This window comes from Gigantopelta aegis, chromosome 13 (genome assembly GCF_016097555.1).
Source record: "Gigantopelta aegis isolate Gae_Host chromosome 13, Gae_host_genome, whole genome shotgun sequence".
Classification (NCBI taxonomy): Eukaryota; Metazoa; Mollusca; class Gastropoda; order Neomphalida; family Peltospiridae; genus Gigantopelta; species Gigantopelta aegis.
This window is the reverse complement of record NC_054711.1, coordinates 14,166,492-14,186,739: the sequence shown is the minus strand read 5'-3', so window position 1 is coordinate 14,186,739 and position 20,248 is coordinate 14,166,492. Positions and strand designations below refer to the sequence as shown.

General features: G+C 37.4%; 1 protein-coding gene across 1 annotated transcript in view; it reads right to left on the bottom strand.

Annotated features, from left to right (window-relative positions):
• Positions 1-20,248, bottom strand: part of LOC121387159 (multiple epidermal growth factor-like domains protein 10) — a 55,623-nt gene that overhangs the window by 22,023 nt on the left and 13,352 nt on the right. Inside the window, exons 2-6 of the mRNA XM_041518184.1 lie at positions 9,728-9,856; positions 8,691-8,900; positions 7,563-7,769; positions 2,991-3,119; positions 1,251-1,403 (exon numbers count right to left, since the gene is read on the bottom strand). Of these exons, the coding sequence (XP_041374118.1) occupies positions 1,251-1,403; positions 2,991-3,119; positions 7,563-7,769; positions 8,691-8,900; positions 9,728-9,856 (828 nt within the window). The remainder of the gene's footprint in view (positions 1-1,250; positions 1,404-2,990; positions 3,120-7,562; positions 7,770-8,690; positions 8,901-9,727; positions 9,857-20,248) is intronic.

The following is a 20,248-nucleotide window of genomic DNA, read 5'->3' as shown; positions in this document are numbered from 1 at the left end:
TGGTCTTGTACGAGTCAGCACAAGAGAAGTGATCTTTGACACTGGATTAAATGTTTGATTAATATAGGTTAATTTGATCCATTTTTGCCGATTTTTCTCATTTCTGGGTTTCGAGAGTAAATTCGACTCTGTTCTGTGTTAGGAGGTAATGTAGTGCATTCAGTTTGCTTGTTCTAACATGTAAGTGATACACAGTACACACAACTAAATTGAGATGAGTGTGATAAATTGTACTCATTATACATAAAATAAAAGGCAAGATGTGTTATATATCCCATGTTTAATTTTTATTTACAAATATTGTCCTATATACATTTCAAACTGTCACCCTGCATTTAAAACAATTCTGATCAATTAGTTGTTTGTATATTTTAGGACATGTAAGGCTGTTCTTCTCAAATGTAGCCCACTGGACACTTTCTGAAAGTGTGTGGTAGCAGTATAGGTAGTAGTCTACCAAATAGCATCTCGTCCAGGTCAGAGTTCGAGGTGCACCCAACTTTTGATACAGCACTTCATGGTTCCTCGAATGCCATTGGTGACATATGTGACAGGACTTGTTGTAATAAAGTGTTGTCCTATGTGACCAAAAACTTGCTATGATTTGATTTGAACCAGTGTTAGTGTACCACGTACTGTGATGCTTGAAAGATAGGTGGGATGTAATAAAAATAAGCTTGTCAATTTTTGTGCGGTTGTGAAGGACGCTTCCTGTTATCTCAGAAACTAGCAGCTTGACCCTCCATTTTCTGTGATTTATTTCAAGGGTGAGGTCTTCTAGTATTTATATATGTTGTGTGTATGTTGATTGATACGTTGCATCTAACTGTTATACCCCCATATGTTACTATGGTTGTCTATGGGATTTTATTTGGTGTTATACACCCTTAAGAGTTATATGCATACGACCATAGTGACCAGAATCACACTCTAATAATGTGCAAGTCAACACTCGTGAATGATATTATCAGGTTTTCGGAAAAATTAAGCATAGTCACTGATAATAACAGCTACATATTACAGTTGGTCTACTGTTAGTGTAGTGGTTGAGTCATCGGACTTAAGGGTGATAATACTGCGTTCGCATCTCCTTACCGGTTCCTACTAACAACTAATCACAGCTAACCACTAACCCACTGTCCTGGACAGACAGCTCAGATAGCTGAGGTGTGTGGACTGCGTGCGTGAACCGTAATTGGATAGAAGCATGAACATAATTAATAAACAAACAAATAAACAGTTGGTCTAACCCTTTATACAATCTGGTTCCTTCCATCCTGCTGTACATCCGTTATCACATCGTCCAGTCGTTTTATTACATGAGGATTTACCACGTGAGTCATCACAGTGTCTGCTGGAGCAAGGGTTTTCGCACAGAGGACCATAATGTTCAGAATCACACTCTGAAAATGTAGAACTACGACATGAATGAATTGTTTCATATTGTTTCTACTCTTAGCAATATTGTTTACATTCAAGTAAATAAGGCGTAACAGCGTATTTAGAACAAACGGAATGCATAATAACTGGCTGATGCAAAGCGTCATAAAATAGGTAAATTGAAGCTGATAAAACTGGTTGTAATTTAATGACATCCTATTAAATTGGGTGATCTCATCAATACTTGTCTTTGGTTTTTAAATAATTTGTTTTACAAATGCATTTTCTTTTTTTACAAATGGCTTCCAGCTCACACACAAAAGTATAGGTATCTTACACATAACAAAATATAGATTTATTTACATTTATGTCTATTAGGTTTGGTTTTGATTGCAAGAGTAGATTTGTCGAGACATTCCATCTGGCATATTCTTCATATTTATTATTATTACATTTGATTCCGAATATATAACTTGTAGATATTATTTCAATGTCCTCAAACTATAGTTTTTTCTTAATAAATTTTGAATAATATATTAAGAACTGTTTTGTCAAAATGACAATACTATTTATTATAATGCCTTTATCTTTTGGAACGCCAAAACGTCACCTAAGACCAACTTATATAAAACGACCCATTACTTTTCCTTCCCAGATACGCCATGGTGACGTGAAAAGCGTTTTATAGGTATGTCTGTCTCTATCTCTCTGTCTGTCTGTCTGGCTCTCTCTCTCACTCTCACTCTCACTCTCACTCTCACTCTCTCTCTCTCACTCTTTGTGTGTGTGAAACTGCTTCATGTATATTCTTCAAAAAAGTAGGGGAACATTAAATATAATTTAAAATTGCCAAAACTGTAAGGTATATTAGCTGTGGGGAATTGTTATGTGATAATAGTGTTTTAATTGGGCAAATAATACAACCGGTAGTTCAGTATTACAGTAGGTCTTATGACCACCAAAGATCTTGAAGAATGATTTGGGTCAGAAGTGAAATTCGAACGTTGACGTTTTTGTATCGGTCTGTGGTCAAAACGTATGTTCGGTCTAATAGTTGATATTAAAATTAATATTTCAGGTTCCCCTACAAATCAAATCGCATGTCATAATTGTTGCTAGGGACGGGATGTAGCCCAGTGGTAAGGTGCTTGCTTGATGCGCGGTCAGTCTGGGATCGATCCCCGTCGATGGGCCCATTGGGATATTTTTCGTTCCAGCCAGTGTACCACGACTGGTATACCAAACACCGTGGCATGTGCTATCCTTTCTGTGGAAGTGTGCTTATAAAAGATCACAAAGAGTGTGACATCCAGTAACCTAAGATTAATAAACCGATGTGCTCTAGTGGTGTCATTAAACAAAACACACTTTAACTTTGGTGTCAGATATTGCCAAATGCTGGACAACCAGTAGCCGAAGATTAATAAATCAATGTACTATAAATTTAACTTTCGTGTCAAAGATTGCTAAATGTTTGACATCCAGAAGCCGAAGATTGATAATAAATGTGTTCTAGTGGTGTTGTAAACAAAACAAACTTTCATGTTTGTTGCAACTAGTGTTAGTCTTCGATAAGATAAATGATTTGTATGTTATGAGTTGTACCATACCACTGCACGTCTGTCCAGTCCAGTTGGGTTTACATCCTCCCGAGCATTCTCCAGTTACGTAGTTACACGGTCCATCTCCACAGTGGCAGAACTGGCTGCAGTCATCACCGAATGTCCCAGCATTACAAACTGAAGAAACCATTTAACAAATCAGTTTTTTGTGTGTTTTTTTCAAGTTCAAGTTATTTATTTGCTTTGAGTTTTACAACTCATCAGCTGAATACATAACATAAATAATACAACATAGTTATACAAAATGCACACGTGCAAAACAATGGTGGGTGTGGGTTTATATATAATCATGGACAAATGAAGTGATATAAGTTACATTTATTACATAACTATTATCCTGTATTAACCGATCTCTAATTGTATTCGCTTGCACTAAATATTTGCCTAGGTTATTCAGTTCCTTATTGTTACCGGTGGTTAATAACTGTATAAAACGATACACACTTGGCCTTTTATAATAATACATTTTTTATATATTTACAACGCAAATCTGTGTATTGTGGACACTCTATTATAAAGTGATATTCATCTTCTATGGCATTAGCGTTACACAGAGTACATATTCTTTCTGATCGTTCAACGTTTCGATACCTGCCAGATTCTACATTTAATTTATGAGCGCATAATCTAATCTTACATATTTCTTTTATATATCGCGTTTCCATTGGCAATCTTAAATACGTTTGCAATCTAAATTCATTTAAAAAATGTTGATATAAAAGTCCTCTAGACGTTGTCATTGTTTTACTGTAACATAATGGCTTAAAAGTATCTAATATCTTTTCTTTGGTTATAATGTAGATACTGTCGTCAATATACGATAAATTCCAAATATAGTTCAATCCAAGTTAATACAATTCGTGCCTAATGTTAATTAACCAATTATCGTTATAGTGTGCCATTTCTTCATATATACCCCTTAGAATACAATTTGTAGTGTTACGTAATTTTATCCAATATTTAAAAATGCTCAGTTTTCTTGTTATTTGAAGTGGAAACCGTCCCAGTTCGCTATAAACAAATTCGTTACACGTTCCTTTTCTTACACCCAATAATCTTTTACAAAATGTATATGTACTTTTTCAACATCATGACCCGAGTGAAAGCCCCAAACTTCAGCACCATAACTAAGGATAGAGTTAATATATGTATCAAAAACAGCAAGCGTTGTTTCGATATTGAAGAAATCGTTCCTACATACATTCAATATTGAGAATAATGCCTTCCGTCCTTGTTCTGCAAATCGCTTCTGTGTATGTGCAAATTTACCATTATAGAAAAATAAAACGCCAAGATAAATAAATTCATTTACAACCTCTAGTTTACATCCATTAAAGTACCATTTCTCATTATCTCGTAATTTACCTCTGTTTCTAAAAACAACAATTTTAGTTTTATTTGTATTGACAGTTAAATCCCAGTTTTGGGTATAATTAAACAGAGAATTGATCATTTTTTGTAACCCTTCTGGTTTTTTAGCTAACAGAACCATGTCATCGGCCTACATTATCAGGAATATGTTTAACATTTGTATATCGATATAAGGACAGTTGTCTGATATTAGCTGCATCTCACAGTCATTGACATACATGGAAAATAATATTGGCGACAACACTTCTCCTTAAAATAAACAATTTTTGCATATAAAGAAATCAGAAATTACATTATTATATTTTACACAACATTTAACATTTTGATATAACGACCTTATCATAGCAAGCATTTTCCCACTTACGCCTTGTTTAATTAATTTATACCACAAATTTTGTCTATTTACAAAGTCAAATGCTGTTTTGTAGTCAACAAAACAGCAATAAAGCCGTTTTCGTGCATTACACACTCTGTTTATTAGGGACTGTAGAACGAAAATTACATCCACAGTGGACAGATGTTTTCTAAAGCCAAACTGGGCGTCAGTGATAATATCATGTTCCATGTCAAAAACACATAATCTTTCATTTAGTATATTGGTGAACAATTTACCTAGGCAGCTAACTAGAGTAATACCTCTATAATTATCCGTGTCGTTTGGGATTTCCCTTTTTAAAAACAGGCACTATACATCCAACTGACCAACTATGAGAGAAATGACCGGATTTAAAAAGAGTATTAAACTATATCAACAAACATGGCATCAAAACATTCACACAATTAATAAAATATTCGTTTAAAAGACCATCATAGCCACATGCTTTGTTTTTCTTTAACTTGTGAATAGCATTCGATATTTCACTTTCGGAGATGTCACTATCTAATAAGCTACCCACTGAGTCATCAGTATAAAGAGTATCGTAATTGGTTAAAAAGTTATCTACTCCACTGTTACTTGTTGGTTCGTTTAAAGCGAGATTTAGAAAATGATTATAAAAGTCGCCATTACTGAGTTCTGATTTAACATTAGTGTTACGTTTCTCGAACTGTTTGTAAAATGATTTTGGGTTATGTTTCCGCAAATAATTCAGCTTGTTCCCTTGTTGAGACGTGTATTGTCGTTTTAGTCTGCGTTCTAAATGTTTGTAAGCATTTTTCGAACTAACAAGTTCTATACGATTTTCAGTTGTTTTATTTCGATTAAACACTTTAATTGCCTTTCTGTACTGAGCGTATCGTTCTTTACATATATCATTAAACCAAGGTTTATCTTTTACTTTAACATAATGGTGAATTTTTCCTTTTCCACTTAAATTTGTTTTGTAAGTTTTAACAGTACAATGAGGTAAAATAAGATCGTTGAGTCCATGTGTGAATGTATCTACACATGTATTGACAGTTTCCTGGCTATTACAATTAACAGTACATATATTTATCAAGTTATCTATATTTACAACAAGTTTATCAACAATCTTATCATTGTACTCATCATTCCATTTTATGTTGGTATGTGTCTGTTCATTCGTTATCTCTTTAGTTATATTATATAACTTTGTGAATGAAACAGAGAAACATACGGGTGCGTGGTCAGAAAAACAATTACATTTACCAGAATCAAACTGCTCTATTGAATTATAACAGGATTCATGTACTAGGATATAGTCTATAAGACTAGAGCCATTAGCATTATAGAATGTAATACTACCATATTTGTCACCAGTATGCCTACCATTAACGATTCGCAAGCCACTCGACTTACAAAGCGATACTAATTTTCTCCGAAACTGGTTTACAGTTTTATCTTCGCTATTACGTCGAGTAAAATCAATATCTGGTAAATACGTGATGACATTTGACAATAAATGTAAATAACTTTCATCTAATCTATCGTGTACAATAAAATCGAGCTCAGTGCCCATACGACTATTAAAGTCGCCAATGGCTATAATGTCTCCCAAGTCCTTATATTGTGCTATGTGTTCTTCAATAATTGTAAACACGTCAATGTCGTTGTTATCGTAGTATGCACTATTAATGGGGGGTATGCAATTTACAAATATATATACATATTTTCCAACATTCCTTTCAATCTTTAAAATAACAACACTGTCGCATACTGTTTGAATACAACTACAATAGTCTTTGAGACATTCGCGTATATATATATATATATATGACAGTGCCTCCGCCTTTACCGTGCACTCTTGGTATGCAATATGTGACGTAGTTAGGTAGGGATATATCACTAGAGTCATTAGAGCCAGTCCAACATTCATATAAGCATATAATGTCATGCTTACAAATTACATCTAAAAAATCACTTTTTTTAGGGGTTTTGTTTGTTGTTTGTTTGTTGTTGTTGTTTTGTTGTTTTTTGGGGTTTTTTGTGGGTTTTTTTTTTTTTTTTTGGGGGGGGGGGGGGGGGGGGGGCTCTTATATTCCTGCACTAGTCTCTGGTAGTAAATATTTGTTATGACGATACTAATTTTATAATGGGTATGTAGTAGTGTGTGTAATGATTGTGCATATGTGAGCGTGCGTGCGTGTGTTATGTATTATATTTGGAGCCGACAGAGTGACTATGCGTGTATAAGAATACAATTATAACCCTGTTTAACTCTTCTTCCATGACTCTTGGACGTAGCTTCATGTTTTTAAGACGTTGAAAATATTAATCATTGTTGAAACGTGATATTAATAAGGGATTTAACATTTACAAGCTATTGACCTTTTCAACACTATATAATAAATAAGTAACTAACTAACTAACTAAATAAATAAATACTTTACGTCCCCAACAAGAACAAATACACGGTCTATACTACACAAGCCACAGCTTTTAAAACACCAATCTTGATGTACTGGTTGGACGTTTTTCAGAATTAAAAACATATAACCAAAACCAAGCAATGAACCAACCAAACAAACCTCCTTCCCAAGAAAAGCCACAACAAACCCCCCCCCCAAAAACAAAACAAAAACAACAACAACAAAAAAACAACAACAACAACACAAAAACAAACAACAACAACAACAAAACAAAACAAAAAACAACAACAACCCCAAACCCCCCCCCCCCCCCCACACACACACACACACAACAAACAACAACAACAAACAACCAAACAAACCCAACAACAATATCTAGTTTAAATACAAATGAGAGAAATAGCGAATAACCTAGCTTACCAAATACTTGGACTTCACAAAAGCTCATCGCCGTGTCTCCGGTGCTGCTGTCATCTCGGTAGAGTGTGATGTATCTAGCTATATCGTCACATGTCATCCACGTCACATCTGGACTGGTTGATTTTATTGAACCACACAGGTGACCAGTGTTTGTTTGGATTTCAGCAACTGAGCTGTACACCGTAACGCCTTTTCTGCGACCTTTGTCTGTGGACATATATTACATAATAAGGTTTGATAAAAGCATTTCATGAGATTCTGTTCTGGAGTAAACTTAGTTCAGGAGAGCTTTGTTTACTACTACAAAGAATTTGTACAAACTATGTTTCAATCCTGTTCGTATCATAACCATAAATACATGAGGCCCTTGGATTGACCAAAACAAAATCCGCCAAACAAAAGTCCCTCCAAAATGACCCACAAAAACATTTCTTCACAATGACCCACTAGTATTACTAATCCCACGGGCCGTTCCACCCAAATCATACTAACCAAAAATAGTTTATATTAGTTTTGCAAACTCGGGAACAAAACATGTGTAGTTTCGGGATACACATTTTAGTACTAAAATGCGGCAAGCATGTTAGATTGAACTCGATGAATAATAGCCATGGTATGTGCTGTTTATGTAACAAAAATAACGTTTTTGTCAGGACTAGTCGGGCGGTAGCGGCTCTCTCTCTCTCTCTCTCTCTCTCTCTCTCTCTCTCTCTCTCTCTCTCTCTCTCTCTCTCTCTCTCTCTCTCTCTCTCTCTCTCTCTCTCTCTCTCTCTCTCTCTCTCTCACATACACACAAGTAGACACACTCACACAGATAAACAGAATGACACACCAATCAACACCCCTTCCTCCCCCCCCAAAAAAGACACCCCTCAAACAAAACAAAAACAAACAATAACAACAACAACAACGCAAACATAAAAATAACAACATAATAACAACAACAACATAATAACAAATAAACACACAAACCACAATCATTATGTGGTATTAAGTATTCTCTACCATTGTGGAAGCCTATTCCTCTTACTAAACTGAAAACGGTTTTTCAATATTTCGTTACACAGTTTGTAAATATTCTAGTTTTGTTTTCAAACACGTTTCTGTTTAACAGTAAATTCAACTTACAGTCTGTCCTTAAATGAATGGCTAACTTGTGTATGTAGAATTCACTGCCCAGGTCTACCTTCCACCAGGTGAACGGGTGTCCAGGTGCTGTGTGTATACACGAATGTTCAGTAAAACGTGTTTTGGGACTCCCATCTACGGCACGTGACGATTGTATTGAAGTTCGCCAGTAGGAACTCTGGCTGGTTAGTTTACCCAGAGCTATGTTTTCTGAAATATATATAAATACCAATATACAGAGAGTTGTATGGATGATATGCTATACTACTATTACTACTACTACTCATACTACTACTACTACCACTACTACTACTACTACTACTACTACTACTTGAACTACTCATACTACTACTACTCATACTACTACTACTACTACTACTACTACTACTACTATTCGCACTCATACTACTACTACTACTACTACCACTGCTACTACTACTATTCGCACTCATACAACTACTACTGAAACTACTACTCATACCACTACAACAACTACTACTACTACTCATACTACTACTACTACTACTACTACTCATACTACTACTACTACTACTACTACTACTATTCATACTACTACTACTACTACTGCTGCTGCTGCTGCTGTTGCTACCACTGCTGCTGGTGATGCTACTTCTACTACTACTACTACTACTGCTGCTGCTGCTGCTACTACTGCTGTTGCTGCTACTACTACTACTTATACTACTATCACTACTCATACTACTAATTTTACTACTAATACTCATATTACTACTTCTACTACTACTACTCATACTACTACTATTAATACTACTACTATCACTACTACTACTGCTTGGTAACAATAATTATCATGTAATGATGAGTGGTAATGTTACAATAACAATAACTACAATAATAATAGTAATAACAGGAATAACATTAATAACAATAACAATAATAATAACAATAACAATAATGCTAATAATAATAACAACAACAACAATAACAATAACAATAATAGTAATAATAAATAAAGATACCTAACTTAAATGTACATTGGTTTATATATATTTTACCCTTATTGCATTTGGGTCCAGACCATCCTCTTTGACAGCTGCCGAAACAGCCTGTGACGTCATTGCAGTTACTACTACAGTGGCAGATGTAGCTACAGCCCAATCCATACGTCCCTGGTGTGCAGGCTCCTAGCAAAGAAAACAGTCAACTTTTAGAGGATTTGTAACATATTTAAATATGCACGCGAACTTAAAAAACGTAAAGCTGGACTTTGTATTGTGCCAATGTATATTAATAACGTATAGCGCATTAAAAACAGTCCATGATATTATATGCATTTGAGAAATGATCACATTCATGAAGTTATGATTGAATAACAATGTTCGCAATGAAGCTCAATAGAAGAAATACGATAGGATTTAGGATTAATATCCTCGGTAAACCAGCTGTAGGTTTGTTCAGTTGCTCGATGACTGGAATGGCAAAAGCCGTGGTGTGTAATGCCCTGTATGTGGCATATGAAAGATACCTATCTTCCTTGTTACAAAACAATAACACCACTAACAATAACGAAAATGAAACAAACACAATAATTTTAAATATTGTATCTATACTTTTGTATTTGATTTTATTGCTTAAAATATCACTTAATCTACATCTATTTTAGTTCATTTTCAGATATTCTATCGCAGTTTGTTTTAAATTCCATTTGACGACGTCTTCAAATCTAAATTCCAGTAGTTAATTCACATTACTGTGAGATATTTTCGTCATTTAACTTTTAGACTAATACATGCTATTTTACAAGAAACCTTCTGCCAATTTTGTAAACGTTTATGTGGCCTAAACGAAAAATGTCTGTGTTCACATGTAAACGTTACAGCTGTATATAATGTCCTGTATATTGAAAAGTCTTTATAACTATCTCCTTTCTCTGTTGCTAAAAACAACAACAATGAAAAGGAAATAAACACAAATTATTTAAATTTTGCATAGATACGTTTTTATGTTATTCATTAAAGCAGCACCGTATCTGCATCTATTATATGTATATTTCATGACCGGGTTGCTTTAAATTCCAGCCGTGCCCGTATCGGCCATACGTATTTGACGCATTCATTTGTTTTAAAGAAGGACCCACATTTTGGTGGAGTGTAATCATCGGAAGCCGACGCAAAATTATATAGGCAAAATAGTCATGGAATTATCTCTTTAATACAAAGTGGCATAATTTCGTTCTTTATGATCTTATCACAGTCAATTTTTAAATGAGTATGTGACAGTGGTCTTGCTATGGAGTGACTGCAGTGGAGGCGTTTTTGTCACCAAACAGCGTCGCATGAGGGCTCTGAAATCAGTACCGTGTGTGGCCATCAGCAGCAGCAATCACTGCGCGACATCTCCTTGGCATAGACTGAATGAGTCTCTGAATCCGGGCACGTGGAATCCTAGCCCATTCTTCCTGCAGTGTATGCGATAGTTGCGGAAGCGTCTGCGGCTCCGGGCCACGCTGGCGTACACGTCTGTCCAGTTCGTCCCATAGATGTTCAATGGGGTTGAGATTCTAGCACCAGCGAACACGTAAATGTCGATGTTGACGTCGCAGGGCGGGGCCAACATACGGTCTCCTAGCCCGTAAACCAGCTTCTCGAAGTCGGTTCCAAATGGTTTGTGCAGACACCCTTCTCAAACCAGGTATGTGTCCAGCAGTGTTCGTTGCTGTGGCAGTTCCGTGACGCATGGGCAGAACCCGGATGTAGTGATCTTGTGTTGCAGTTGTTATGCGAGGTCTTCCACTTCTTGGCCGGAATTTCATCCCGGTAGCGTACAACTGTCATGTTGTCTTGTACAAGTTCACTTCTGCCGGTGTGTGAGATGGCTCCCCACACCACGACACTCCCTCCACCGAATATGTCAACTTGGGCGACGCAGTTGTTGGCAAAACGTTTATTGCGGCGTCTGTAAACACGATGTCGTCCATCACGTCGCTGTAGAAGGAAACGTGACTCGTTGCTGATCCCCTGTACAATCGTGCACCAGCGAACACGTAAATGTTGATGTTGACGTCGCAAGACGGGGCCAACATACGGTCTCCTAGCCCGTAAACCAGCTTCTCGAGGTGGGTTCCAAATTGTTTGTGCAGACACCTTTCTCAAACCAGGTATGTGTCCAGCAGTGTTCGTTGCTGTGGCAGTTCCGTGACGCATGGGCAGAACCCGGATATAGTGATCTTGTGTTGCAGTTGTTATGCGAGGTCTTCCACTTCTGGGCCGGAATTTCATCCCGGTAGCATCAGCTGATTGAAACTGCCGGTGTGTGAGATGGTTTCCCCACACCACGACACTCCCTCCAGAGACGTGAAATGTTGTGCGGCGTCTAAACACGGACGTTCACGTCGCTGTGGGAAACGTGCGAACTGCTGTGCACTGCGAAGACGGGGCCAACATACGGTCTCCTACCTAAACCAGCTTCTCGAGGTGGTTTCCAAATTGTTTGTGCAGACACCTTTCTCAAACCAGGTATTCGTCCAGTAGGGTGTAGAACGGATATAGCGATCTATTGTTATGCAATGTTTCGATTCGGCAGGCTTAGTCTTGGCATCTTGTAACTCGTCTACGTCGAAATGGAAATGAGGCATCATTGTGAGCATTGTAGCTTTAAATACCCATCACTACCCCAATCTTTTCCCCGAGTCTCACGTGCATTCGCCAAAATCTGACCACTTCATGCCGATTTCCTGCAACTGTCGCACAACGTCCCACAGCGTGTGTTAAATTTGTTTTGAGGGTGCATTTGGGCATGCTGTCTTTAAACACGGACTTCTATACACAATTTTAAAATATACATGTACTTAACTTGGTATTTGTAGTGTATACACCTGAACCTATTTTGGATATAGAATAGAATAGAATAGATGTTTAACGACATCTTTTGGATATAGGCACGTTAATGAAATTAAAATAAAAAAGTATTGTATATTTCTTTTCCACACAGCTCTTTACACTGTGATTTTACATAACTGTATAAATAATATTTCCATATACTTACCTTTTATGACACCCAGTAGCCGATGTGTATCTTGTGGTGGAGTGTCGTTAAATAGTTATGCATGCATGTTTAAATTCCAGCTGACGACTTGTTCAAATCTAAATCCACACTTTTATAACAAAGTCTTAGTCACTTCACTTATTTCACTTTTAAACTGATATATATTAATTTATGATAGAAACATCCTACCTGACGCTGAGTGTGTTTTAAAACAAATGGATGAAGCGACGAGAAGTAGACAAGCCGAACGCTTCGACATTCTGTGACGTCTCTCCAACCAGGAAGTTAGAATGTCGTACTCGAGGTACAGGTTTGTGTTGCATGTGTAATGGTTTCTTGTTCGTTTGTGTACGCATGAACAAACATCATTTATCAATCTGGCGCGGATACTGAAAGCTCGCGAGAGGGGGCGATTTATGAAATACAGTAGGCTTTGCTGACTGAAATGTTATGCTGAACATAACATCCTCGCTTGTGTAGTGGCCACCTGACTTAAGACTGGTAGCTACTGGGTTCCTATCCTAGTACGGACTTCCTATCAAAATCAGTTGTAACCGTGTGGGGCTACACTACAGACTTCTCTCCCATTAACCACTAATAAGTAACACTAAACGAACAGTCCTAGGCGGTCAGCCCAGGTAGGTGATGCATGAGCGTGCGTGATATTTAACTAAAGCTAAAATAAAAATGTGTTTTGCTTTGGTACATGTTTGAAACAATATCCACTGTCCTGGATGTTGAAAAGGGCTTTTAAATATCTACCTTCTCTGTTGCTAAAAACCAACAAAAATCGAAATGGAAACAAACAAAAATCATTTTAAATATTGCATATATACTCTTCAAAAAAGTAGGGGAACTCTAATAAGAATTTACAATTGCCAAAATTGTAAAGCATATTAGCTGTGGGGAATGGTTATATGCTAATAGTGAATTAATTGGGTGAACATTAAAATCGGTAGTTTAGTATTACAGTAGGTTTTATGACCACTAAAGATCTTGAAAGAAAAAAAAAATGTTTTATTTAACGACGCACTCAACACATTTTATTTACGGTTATATGGCGTCAGACATATGGTTAAGGACCACACAGACTTTGAGTGGAAACCCGCTGTCGCCACTTCATGGGATACTCTTTCCGATTAGCAGGAAGGGATCTTTTATTTGCGCTTCCCACAGGCAGGATAGCACAAACCATGGCCTTTGTTGAACCAGTTATGGATCACTGGTCGGTGCAAGTGGTTTACACCTACCCATTGAGCTTTGCGGAGCACTCACTCGGGATTTGGAGTCGGTATCTGGATTAAAAATTCCATGCCTCCACTGGGATCCGAACCCTGTACCTACCAGCCTGTAGACCGATGGCCTAACGACACCACCGATGCCGGTACTAAAGATCTTGAAGGACGATTGGGGTCAGAAGTGAAATTTGAACGTTGACGTTTTGTCAGTAAATCGCAAATTCAAACAATAAAAAATGCAAAACAATCCCAACAAAAAAAAACAAAAAAACTCAATAACAACATATTCTGTATGATCAACAGAATGAAAAAGATTGACGTAAATAATGTTCCACAGTGATTAATGGACCTTCCTGGAAATGGTCAAAATCGTGTACGGGGCAACTTCGTGATGCAAGTGCAAACTATGGAATGTGTTTCGGTGTGTTCATAAACAGACCTGAATGTTCTTTACTAGGATGTCTGTGGTCAAAAGGTATGCTTTAATATTTCAGGTTCCCCTACTTATACATTAATCTGCATCTATCTCAAGTATATGTCATGTACGCTATCTGGATTTGTTTGAATATACGACGAAATCTAAACCTAAGTCCACACTATTATAACACAGTCTTGGTGATTTCACTTATACAACTTCTAATACATAGCATTTTATGAAAACACAATAACAAAAAAAGAAACTTTCTACCTGACACCGAGTGTTTTTGAAAACAAATCCATGATGTGATGAGAAGCAGACAGGACCAACACGTCGACATTTTGTGACATATCTCCAACTAGGAAGTAAAAAATGTCGAACTGGAGGTACGGGACTGTGTTGTGTTTGTAATAAGATCGTTTTCTTCTGTGTACGCACGAGTAAACGTATCAGTCGCGAAACAGGAAGGTTATTTATATATATATATATATATATATATATATATATATATATATATATATATATATATATATATAGATATTATAGATATATATACACACACACACACACACAGATATATATATATACCTGTACATATACACACACACACACACACACACACACGCAGATATATATATATATACCTGTACATACACACACACACACACACACACACACACACACACACACACACGCATATATATATATATACCTGTACATATATACACACACACAGTGGGCTTTGCTAAAAAATAATTTTGTACTGAACATATACCACGTCGTTGTATCGTGGAGGAGTCGTCTCAGGGAAGGGGCATAGCCCAATGGTAAAGTGCTTGCTTGATACGCAGTTGGTCTAAGATCTGTTCCCGTCGGGGGCTCATTGGGCTATTCATCGTTCTACCCAGTGGACTATGACTGGTATATCAAAGGTTGTGTTATGTGCTGTCCTGCATGTGGGATAGTGCTTATAAAAGATACCTTGCTACTAATGGAACAACGTAGCGGTTTCCTCTCCAAGACTACAATATGTAAAAAATGACCAAATGTTTAACATCCAATAGCCGATTATTAATAAAGGAATGTGCTCTAGTGGTGTCGTTAAACAAAAACAATCTTTCATCAGACTTGTAGCTACTGGGTTTCCATCTCGGAGTAAGTTTTAACCGTGTTTCTGTAGGACGCTTCCCTCTATAATTGTAAGACACATTAGTGTATTTTGGAATAGTGGGTCCTTGCCAGAAGAAAAAAAAAAAACGTTTGTTTTGCTTAACATCCAACCCCCACCGCTTCAGTTCTAACGAGCCTGATCAAATAACACCCACTCCTTGTGATCACTGAACTATACTAGGTCACGTGTTTGATATAGATCTTTGAAACTTAAGTCCGTTTTCCCAGGCCGTCAGACGACGGTATATGGAGGATTCCGTCGATTCAACACTAGTTGTTAGCGCAATCTTACACAAAACAAAGGAGAAACGTCAGCACGCCTCATTGCTTATAAAACATGTATAACACAGAATGTTCAAGTCATTCTTAATGTAACCCGGGGCAGAAGTAAAGACAACACCTCTTGTGGTTCCAATGTTTTATTGTAGGCCAACTGGAAAAAGCTATAAAATAGAATACAAACATTCCTTACAATCACACATTAACTTTCACACTTCCGCGCTCATGTATAATATAAACTCTCAATTAAGATAACATTATTACATCACTATGTCCGAATATCAACATAAAATACTATTACAAATAAATATATCTTACCAGACATCCACAATGTCTATTTGATCAGACACTTGAAATGCAGCAGTGTTTAAAACTATCTATATAATAATCAACCACTTATTCTCTGCAGAATAATTTGATAAAATAGTATTGACTGTCTGCTTCTGATGAAAGCTGATCGTAATCTGACAATTAGGAACAATCTAGTTATAAAGGGCGTAGTCCAAAAGTATGCAGTGCATGTCTCGGTGTCGAGTCATCAGTCTTGCGTGAACTGTCATCGTCGCACGTGAATTAACAACTACTAACAAACCCAACACAATAAACAATGACCACTGCTAACACAAAAGATGAAATAGACAACACACCTTTCTTTAACTATGTTATATTTAAAGATCGACTCCTACAAATTAGTTTTTAAAAAAAAATACTTAATATATTATACTTAATATTTAATTGAAATCTTTGATAATTAATAATTTAACACCTGGTAACATAAAGTTACGTTTAATGGTGTAATTATTCATGGCACGGTGCTGGATATAGTCCAGGGCCCGTATTTTTGAAGCCATTTTAACCACGATATGTCGTAAATCCGTCGTAAGTGACTGCGGCAAATGTCGTAGGGTATTTTCGAAATTGTCGTAATTCCAAAATATCGTAAACATATCGTAGATCCTACGACAGTTTCCTATAATAATATTTATAGTGCATTATTAAAATAGTAAAAACCTTAGGGCCATTCAAATATTACGTAACGCTTGAGGGGGTGGGTGGATGTATGTACAAACGTCATGTAGCGTTACATGGGATGAGTGTACTGAACAACATTACGTAACGCACTTTTTTTATTAAGCGATTGCTTTCTAAACTGCACACAAAAATAGTACACAAAAAAAAAAAAAAAAAAAAACTTTCCAAACACTTTTACTTTTCTTGTTAAGTAAAACCAAACTGAAATTATTTAAAAAAAAAAAAAAAAAAAAAAAAAAAAAAAAATCATTTTGTAGGAGAATGGGACAAACTATAGATGTAAACACACAATGATGACTATAAATCGAGTTGAAATACATGCATATCTGCTCCATTGGCGTAGACAGGATTTTGTATGACCCCCCCCCCCCCCTATAAAATCCTGGCTACGCCAATGGCGCAGGTATGCATGTCTTGTATATGCAGGTAACCCATATGGGGGGGGGGGGGGGGGGGTTACACTATGTATGAATGTACGATTTTATAAAATTTAATAGTTAAAAAAAAGGTTTGATTGGGGGTGGTATGACCCTGTAACCCCCCCCCCCCCCACCACCCACCCACGCCACCGATCAGCGCTTTCCCAAATCAAATAAAATCAGTTCATGTTATAGTTACATGATCCTTTTCCATGGTGACGTCATGAAGGCGTGGTAATGGGGCGTGGTACAAGCTATTTGTTGCGCCCGTGGAGTGACGGGTGTAATAGATATCGGGCTACGCCCTCGATCATTACACCCGTCACTCAACGGCCGCAAAAACCGTTGTCCGAATTTCTCGGAAAAGGATGATGTAACTAGCTTGTACCACGCCCCATTACCACGCCTTCATGACATCACCATGATCGAAATAAGTTTTATAATTTAATTTTAGGGGGTACATATCAACTTGCTTTCTTAGTCCGAATCAGACGTAGCAAATGTGTGGGTTTTTACAATTTATTGGGTCCGCCTTGGACTACTTGCTTCGACTAGCCTATACGGAAAAACATGTCGGGAATACTAATTCATCTAACATTACAGGCGCGGATAGTCCTACAAGGAGAGAGCGCTGGGTAGGCTAACCCCTCTTCGAACGTTGAAGTGCCCCGGATAAAAAAAAAAAAATGTTCAGCAGGTGAATACAAAGCATTTATTGTAGGTTTGTTTGTTGTTGTTGTTGTTGTTTTTTTTTGTGTTTTTTTTTGTGGAGAACGTAATATCTTGCTCAGCTTGATAATTACCATGCAAATAATATATATGTTGGTGAATTTTGGCACGAGCTTGGCCGTGATTTTATACTGAGGGGTATCCATACGTGAGGAGTGCACCCATACTGTCTTTGAGTCATGTATATAATTATAACAGACGAATATATATTTAACAGGTAGTTAAATGTTGCAACTGATAAAGTAATGTAATGGAAAATGAAGCGAAACTATTTAATATTTAATTTTTGTTTGTTGTTTGTTTTTTAAGAAAATATTTATTTTATATTTACAGATTTATATTGTAACTTTATTACTAATGTTAGTGAAAGTGTTATTTTTTAAAACAATGTTCTAATTTACTTCCTGCTGAACTATATGTGACCTGTAGGTGTAACTTTCTTCAGCCATTCAGCAATCGCTAAAATTTAGGTCAGACACGCCCGTGGTTTAACCATGGGATACACCACGGGTAAAATCAAAGGGACCGACACCAAAACGTGGTACAATCACAAGTACATAAACAACACCTTAACATTAAATTACACCCATAGCATGTCTTGTTTGGAAATGGGGGAGGTCTCCAAGTTTGTTTTGTTTAACGACACCACTAGAGCACATTGATTTATTAATCATCGGCTATTGGATGTCAAACATTTGGTAATTTCGACATATAGTCTCAGAGAGGAAACCCGCTACATTTTTCCATTAGTACCAAGGGATCTTGTATGTATCATCCCACAGACAGGATAGCACATACCACGACCTTTGACATACCAGTCGTGGTGCACTGGCTGAGACGAGAAATAGCCCAAATGGACCCACCGACGAGGATCGATCCCAGACCGACCGCGTATCAAGCAAGCGCTTTACCACTGGTCTAAAATATTCATAATGAAATAATTCTAAAAATTGATTTATGTGTATGTATAGTACTTTGTATTGTGAGACTAATGTAGCCTAATCACTGTTATCCAGCTAAAAAGAAGAGAACAATATGTTGGACTTCTTCCCGACATCCCATAATAAAATTTCCACTTCAATGGGACATTAGTTTCCCTTATGGGGCCTCTTTGCCGGTGGTTCGGACGCTTGCATAGTACCCGTTCTGGAAAGTCAGCTATACCGAGATGATGTTTAGAAGGAATTTCCTTGATGACGTCACCGAGAAATACCCCATCTTTTCATCTCCACTTAATGAGAGTTCCCATTTCTGTTTACGACAAATATCGTAAATCATGACACACTAATAGAACTTTACGATACCTTCGAAAATCTGTCGTATCTTAAATCTACGATATTCGTATTTTGCTCTTAACTAGCTACGATATGTCGTACCTAATGCCTCGGTCACATAGGACGCTGCCGCCGCACGGTTCTGCGGTCTGCGGTTTGTAGATGGGATTTTTACAAATCGTACGGCTTTGCGGGCTGCGGAAGCAGTGTTCACAAATGTTACGGGGTCCGCACGGCAATCGTAAAAGTCATGAAATCAAAATGTGTGAGGAGACTGCAAGGCGCTAGTTAACAAACCGCGAGGCGCCTTCACGGCGACCGCAAGGCAATCGCAAGGCGCCCACACGTTATTTAGAACATCGTACGGCCATCTCACGGAGGCCGCAAGACCACCGTGAGGTGACAGTAAGGAGGTCACACGGTTATTTGGGCTGCCGCACGATTTTCTAAGCACACCAGACAGGGTAAAAACCTTGAGGTCATCTCACGGCCACCGTGCAGTGACCTTGCGATACTACATGCGGCGTGGTTGCGGCCTACGGCCTTGCGATTTCCGAAAAAAAGTTTAATATCAAATAAAAAAACTTGAGATCGCCTCACGGCTACCGTATGGTTATGGCAATTTTGGGGACTTACGGCCGCCGCCAACACGCCGCAAGTCATTTGTGACCAAGGCAGTAGATGGCTTCGAAAATACGTGCCCAGTGGTAAAGCGCTCGCTTGATGCGCGGTTTGGGATGATCCCCGTAGGTTGACCCATTGTGATATTACTCGTTACAACCAGTGCACCACGACTGTTATATCAAAATCCGTGGTATGTGCTATCATGTCTGTAGGATGGTGCATATACAATACTCCATGCTACTAACGGAAAAATATAGCAGGTTTCTTATATATATGCCAAAATTACCAAATGTTTGACATCCAATAGTCAATGATTAATAAATCAATGTGTTCTAGTGGTGTCGTTAAT